Raw genomic sequence first — 6,838 nt, forward strand, 5'->3', positions numbered from 1 at the left:
AGCCAACAGTTAGCTGTGTTTACCGCTTCTGTTAACTAACAGTTAGCTTGTGTTTACCTTCTGTTAACTAACAGTTAGCTTGTGTTTACCTTCTGTTAGCCAACAGTTAGCTTGTGTTTACCCCTCTGTTAGCCAACAGTTAGCTTGTGTTTACCCTTCTGTTAGCTAACAGTTAGCTTGTGTTTACCCTTCTGTTAGCTAACAGTTAGCTTGTGTTTACCCCTCTGTTAGCTAACAGTTAGCTTGGGTTTGCCCCTCTGTTAGCCAACAGTTAGCTTGTGTTTACCTTTCTGTTAACTAACAGTTAGCTTGTGTTTACCCTTTCTGTTAACTAACAGTTAGCTTGTGTTTACCCCTGAGGTTAGCTAATAGTTAGCTTGTGTTTACCCCTTCTGTTAGCTAACAGTTAGCTTGTGTTTACCCCTGAGGTTAGCTAACAGTTAGCTTGTGTTTACCCCTTCTGTTAGCTAACAGTTAGCTTGTGTTTACCCCTTCTGTTAGCTAACAGTTAGCTTGTGTTTACCCCTTCTGTTAGCTAACAGTTAGCTTGTGTTTACCGCTTCTGTTAACTAACAGTTAGCTTGTGTTTACCGCTTCTGTTAACTAACAGTTAGCTTGTGTTTACCCCTTCTGTTAGCCAACAGTTAGCTTGTGTTTACCCCTTCTGTTAGCTAACAGTTAGCTTGTGTTTACCCCTGAGGTTAGCCAACAGTTAGCTTGTGTTTACCCCTTCTGTTAGCCAACAGTTAGCTTGTGTTTACCCCTGAGGTTAGCTAATAGTTAGCTTGTGTTTACCCCTTCTGTTAGCCAACAGTTAGCTTGTGTTTACCGCTTCTGTTAACTAACAGTTAGCTTGTGTTTACCCCTTCTGTTAACTAACAGTTAGCTTGTGTTTACCCCTTCTGTTAGCTAACAGTTAGCTTGTGTTTACCCCTTCTGTTAGCTAACAGTTAGCTTGTGTTTACCCCTTCTGTTAGCTAACAGTTAGCTTGTGTTTACCCCTTCTGTTAGCTAACAGTTAGCTTGTGTTTACCCCTTCTGTTAGCTAACAGTTAGCTTGTGTTTACCCCTTCTGTTAGCCAACAGTTAGCTTGTGTTTACCCCTTCTGTTAACTAACAGTTAGCTTGTGTTTACCCTTTCTGTTAACTAACAGTTAGCTTGTGTTTACCCCTGAGGTTAGCTAATAGTTAGCTTGTGTTTACCCCTTCTGTTAGCTAACAGTTAGGGTTTTACCCTTCTGTTAACCAACAGTTAGCTTGTGTTTACCCTTCTGTTAGCTAACAGTTAGTTGTGTTTACCCTTCTGTTACTAACAGTTAGCTTGTGTTTACCCTCAGTAATAACAGTGTCCCCAATTAGCTAACAGTAGTTGTCCTTGTTACTACAGACGTGTTTACTTTTAAAAGTTAGGCTACTTCTGTTAAACAGTTAGTTAGTTTTTGCCTTCTTTAACAGTATTAGCGATTGAGGTTGGTTAACAGTTAGCTTGTGTTTACCCCTAAGGTTAAACAGTTAGTTAACAGAAGGGTGAACACAAGCTAACTGTTGGCTAACCTCAGGGGTAAACACAAGCTAACTGTTAGCTAACAGAAGGGGTAAACACAAGCTAACTGTTAGCTAACCTCAGGGGTAAACACAAGCTAACTGTTAGTTAACAGAAGGGGTAAACACAAGCTAACTGTTGGCTAACAGAAGGGGTAAACACAAGCTAACTGTTAGCTAACAGAAGGGGTAAACACAAGCTAACTGTTGGCTAACAGAAGGGGTAAACACAAGCTAACTGTTGGCTAACAGAAGGGGTAAACACAAGCTAACTGTTAGTTAACAGAAGGGGTAAACACAAGCTAACTGTTAGCTTGTGTTTACCCCTTGAGGCTAGACGGGATACAGCTACGACGACAGTTGCGTTTAGGCACCAAAATGACTCGTTAAATTCAGTAAAAAGATGGTGGTTTGGATTAAAACATTCCCGAGGAACGAACACGCTTTTCCTGACAGTGAAAGTAATAAATTACATTATTATATTGGCTTAGATTTTGCGTAATTGTGCGTAACTTCCTGCCGTAGCTGTATCCCTTCTAGCTACATGCTAACAGCTAACTAGCTAGCTCGGAAACTTTACCTACCGACAGACTGACTACAGACGGTCCCGGTGTCCCCGTGTCCCGGTCCAGGCTCCGGGCTCTCCGGTCCAACTCTCACACTAACGGCCGCCGGCACGGGTCGCTTTAACCCGGGTTAAAACGCTGAAGCTCCGTCACAGCAGAGACAAACTTACCCGCCACAACAACGAGACACTTCCGCGAAAAACTACATTTCCGGCTGTACGGCTACAAACAGCTGTTAAGCTGTCTCGCGCCCCCTGCTGCCACGGAGAGAGAAACACACCAACACTAATACCTTTAATTATTAATTATTAATTATTAAAGACTCCATGTAAATAATCAGGACTTTTAGCGTGTATAGAGCCAGCATATCTCCACCAGACTCCATGTAAATAATCAGGACTTTTAGCGTGTATAGAGCCAGCATATCTCCACCAGACTCCATGTAAATAATCAGGACTTTTAGCGTGTATAGAGCCAGCATATCTCCACCAGACTCCATGTAAATAATCAGGACTTTTAGCGTGTATAGAGCCAGCATATCTCCACATGTAAATGGGTAGTTTTTGGTAGTTTTATTTAGTTTCTGTCCACTTTGAATGAAGTGTGTTTTACGATGCTAAAAGTCCTGATTATTTACATGGAGTCTGGTCGAGTCTGGTGAGGACATAATGTTTTTGTCTCTGTAGGAATCCATCCCATAATGTTGGGAGACACTCCGAAACATAAGAAATAAGGTCCAGGCTGAAATAAATAATGTGAAGTTGAACTTTAAAAGTGCCTCATGTCTGTACATTAGTACAGTAAAGTTCTCACAGGTGTAATTTTGGAAACTGATCACTGATTGGACGACAACAGCTGAAGGTCAAAAACAAACTTTATTAAAACATTAAGTTAAAAAGCAATCTATAAATACAAGAATCTGACAGAACAGGAAGTTTCCAGGCAGTGAGGTCATCGGAGGGCGTGTCCTCATGGTAGTGAGGTCACAGGGGGCGTGTCCTCATGGTGGTGACGTCACAGGGGGCGTGTCCCCTTGCGGGCGGGACTCAAGGCCTCCTTTAGAGCAGCCGCTGGTCTCTTCAGCTCCTTCATCACCTGCAGACCGAAGGCTCTGACCCGGGACCTACCAGGACCAGGACCAGGACCAGGACCAGGACCAGGACCAGGACCAGGACCAGGAGGGGTCCACGGGTCCTGCAGGGCCAGGGGAAAGGTGAAGAGAGTCGTATTATTTCAGTGGTGTGTGTGTGAGTCTCTAAATATTATACTAACCTGTGTGGGTCGGGCCGTGGTCAGCGTGGGGAGGTCCTGGTCCTGGTCCTGGAGGTCCCCCCCCGGTGCTGCCGGTCTGTTCCGGTGAAACAGGGACTCCCTCCGGCGGGTGCAGGGGCTCTCCGCCAGCACGGCGCCGAAGCCGTAGGGCGTGGTCACCTTGGCGACGTGCGTCAGCGACATGGCGGCGTGCGTGGTCAGGTCCGTGTCGGCGTGGGGGTCCAGCGGCGGCGCCCCTCGGGGGGTTCTGACCCGCGGCGGGCGGACCAGGAAGCCAGAAGGACTCGGCGCGGCCCGGTCTTCGGCGTCCGACAGCAGCCGGGTCCGGTCTGGCGAGCGGCGGCCGAGCCGCGGCGAGAAACGCAGCGGCGAGCTGCAGGACGGGATGATGAAGCTCGGGACTCTCTGGGGGGTCAGGACCAGAGAACGCAGACACGAGCCGGGCTTCAGCGCCGACATGGTGACCAGACCGGGCTCAGGTTAAAATCTGGGGAACCAAACGGTGATGAGGTCATGGCTCTAAAAGTCCTGATTTTTTACATGGAGTCTGGTGGAGATATGCTGGCTCTATACACGCTAAAAGTCCTGATTATTTACATGGAGTCTGGTGGAGATATGCTGGCTCTATACACGCTAAAAGTCCTGATTATTTACATGGAGTCTGGTGGAGATATGCTGGCTCTATACACGCTAAAAGTCCTGATTATTTACATGGAGTCTGGTGGAGATATGCTGGCTCTATACACACTAAAAGTCCTGATTATTTACATGGAGTCTGGTGGAGATATGCTGGCTCTATACACGCTAAAAGTCCTGATTATTTACATGGAGTCTGGTGGAGATATGCTGGCTCTATACACGCTAAAAGTCCTGATTATTTACATGGAGTCTGGTGGAGATATGCTGGCTCTATACACGCTAAAAGTCCTGATTATTTACATGGAGTCTGGTGGAGATATGCTGGCTCTATACACGCTAAAAGTCCTGATTATTTACATGGAGTCTGGTGGAGATATGCTGGCTCTATACACGCAAAAGTCTGATTATTTACATTTGGTGAGATACTGCTCTATCAACTAAAAGTCCTGATTATTTACATGGAGTCTGGTGGAGATATGCTAGCTCTATACACGCTAAAAGTCCTGATTATTTACATGGAGTCTGGTGGAGATATGCTGGCTCTATACACACTAAAAGTCCTGATTATTTACATGGAGTCTGGTGGAGATATGCTGGCTCTATACACGCTAAAAGTCAGATTTAAATCAGTCCTTCAAACTCAAGCAGCTGAAACAAAGAGTCCCAGAACTGAACAGCTGATGCTGACTTCCTGTCTGCTGCAGCCTGATCAACATGAAACAGGAAGTCAGTTAGAAACAGAGAGCATGTGGATCTTCTTACCTCGGGGTCTGTCTCCACTCTGGGAACCGGTCTCCACTCTGGAAACCTGTCTCACTGACCCTGCTGCTCTATTAAAGCTGCTGCAAATGGAACCAATCAGACCTAATCAGCTGGAACCAATCAGCCAATCAGCTCTCATCAGCTGGAACCAATCAGCCAATCAGATCTCCTCTCTGCTGCATTCATTCATGTGAAAAGCAAACAGTAGGTGATGATGCTCCGACTGGATGCAAGTCAACATTAGGCTCGTTCGAGATGAGCCAGATCTGCGCAGAATCGATCACCGGCAATCGGCGCCCAATGCATGCTGGGTAGATTTGTGTCCGACTTGATCCCGACTCGCTCTGACGTCATGCACACGTGGGCAACGATAATCTCACGAGACCAAGGCGGCCGCAGTTCTGAGACGCAGGCAGCGCAGTTGCTTTTCACCAACTGCAAGAGCCAGGCGGACCCAGGGCATGCTGGGAAACGCCGGCCTCTCAGCTGATCGAACAGCTGATTGGTTCAGAATCGACTCAACATGATGACGTTTTATATAAACCTTTTATTGATTTTCAATCGGAGGGATTTTAACTGTGATTTGTCTGATTTAAAGGCTTATTCTGTACAGAACACATGTTGTGTGGCTGATAGTGATGTTTAAAAGTCAGAGAGACTAAATCTGTTCAGATTACAGATCATCTACAGTCTGTTGTTAATTAAAATCAGCAACAGATCGCGAAAAATTTTGACAGCTACTCTGTGTCATAATAAAAAACTGGAGACTGTGTAGGACCAGATATATGGGTCTGATAACATTTTATTAAATCGGAATCGGACCCGACCGGACCACAGTGTTTGTGTCACTTCCTGTTCATCCTGAAGGCTGCTGGAGTCAGCTGGAAAACTGTCCGACTTGAGAGCGGACTTTTGTCCCCACCCCGCTGCTGCCGCCTGCTCTCGTCTACTTTACAGGCGAGGCGCAGCTCATCTCGAACGAGCCTACTAACAGAAGAAGAAGAAGAAGAAGAAGAAGGAGGAGGAGGAGGAGAGGAGGAGGAGGAGGAGGAGGAGGAAGAAGAAGAAGAAGAAGAAGAAGAAGAAGAAGGAAGAGGAGGAGGAGGAGGAGAAGGAGAAGAAGAAGAAGAGGAGAGGAGGAGGAGGAGGAGAAGAAGAAGAAGAAGAAGAAGAGTTGGGCCACAGAGAGAGAGATTGAGAGATTGAGATATTGAGATATTAAGATATTGAGATATTAAGAAATTGAGATATTGAGATATTAGGAAATTGAGATATTGAGATATTGAGATATTAAGATATTGAGATATTAAGATATTGAGATATTAAGATATTGAGATATTGAGATATTAAGATATTGAGATATTAAGATATTGAGATGTTAAGAAATTGAGATGTTAAGAAATTGAGATGTTAAGATATTAAGATATTGAGATATTGAGATATTAAGATATTGAGATATTAAGATATTGAGATATTAAGAAATTGAGATGTTAAGATATCAAGATATTAAGATATTGAGATATTGAGATATTAAGATATTAAGATATTGAGATATTAGGAAATTGAGATATTAAGATATTAAGATATTAAGATATTGAGATATTAAGATATTAAGATATTGAGATATTAGGAAATTGAGATATTAAGATATTAAGATATTGAGATATTAAGATATTGAGATTATTGAGATATTGAGATATTAAGATATTGAGATATTAAGATATTAAGATATTGAGATATTAAGAAATTGAGATGTTAAGAAATTGAGATGTTAAGATATTGAGATATTAAGATATTGAGATATTGAGATATTGAGATATTAAGATATTAAGATATTGAGATATTGAGATATTAAGAAATTGAGATGTTAAGATATTAAGATATTGAGATATTGAGATATTGAGATATTAAGATATTGAGATATTAAGATATTGAGATATTAAGAAATTGAGATGTTAAGAAATTGAGATGTTAAGATATTGAGATATTGAGATATTGAGATATTAAGATATTAAGATATTGAGATATTGAGATATTGCGATATTAAGATATTGAGA

General features: G+C 43.1%; 1 protein-coding gene across 4 annotated transcripts; it reads right to left on the minus strand.

The window, feature by feature from the left end:
* Window positions 1-2,964: 2,964 nt before the first annotated feature.
* LOC120570842 (C2 calcium-dependent domain-containing protein 4B-like) lies at window positions 2,965-4,907 on the minus strand. Of its 4 annotated transcripts, none has more exons than XM_039819428.1 (4): window positions 4,782-4,907; window positions 3,381-3,867; window positions 3,284-3,302; window positions 2,965-3,241 (listed from the first exon to the last, which is right to left on the minus strand). In XM_039819428.1, exons 2-4 carry the CDS (start codon window positions 3,837-3,839, stop codon window positions 3,123-3,125), a joined length of 597 nt encoding a protein of 198 aa, XP_039675362.1. In that variant the 5' UTR covers window positions 3,840-3,867; window positions 4,782-4,907; the 3' UTR covers window positions 2,965-3,122. The 4 variants fall into 4 exon arrangements, with proteins under 4 accessions (XP_039675362.1, XP_039675360.1, XP_039675359.1 ...); XM_039819426.1 differs by having other exon boundaries at window positions 2,965-3,247; XM_039819425.1 differs by having other exon boundaries at window positions 2,965-3,253.
* Between the last annotated feature and the right edge of the window lie 1,931 nt (window positions 4,908-6,838).

This window comes from Perca fluviatilis, chromosome 13, assembly GCF_010015445.1.
Source record: "Perca fluviatilis chromosome 13, GENO_Pfluv_1.0, whole genome shotgun sequence".
NCBI classification, from domain to species: Eukaryota; Metazoa; Chordata; class Actinopteri; order Perciformes; family Percidae; genus Perca; species Perca fluviatilis.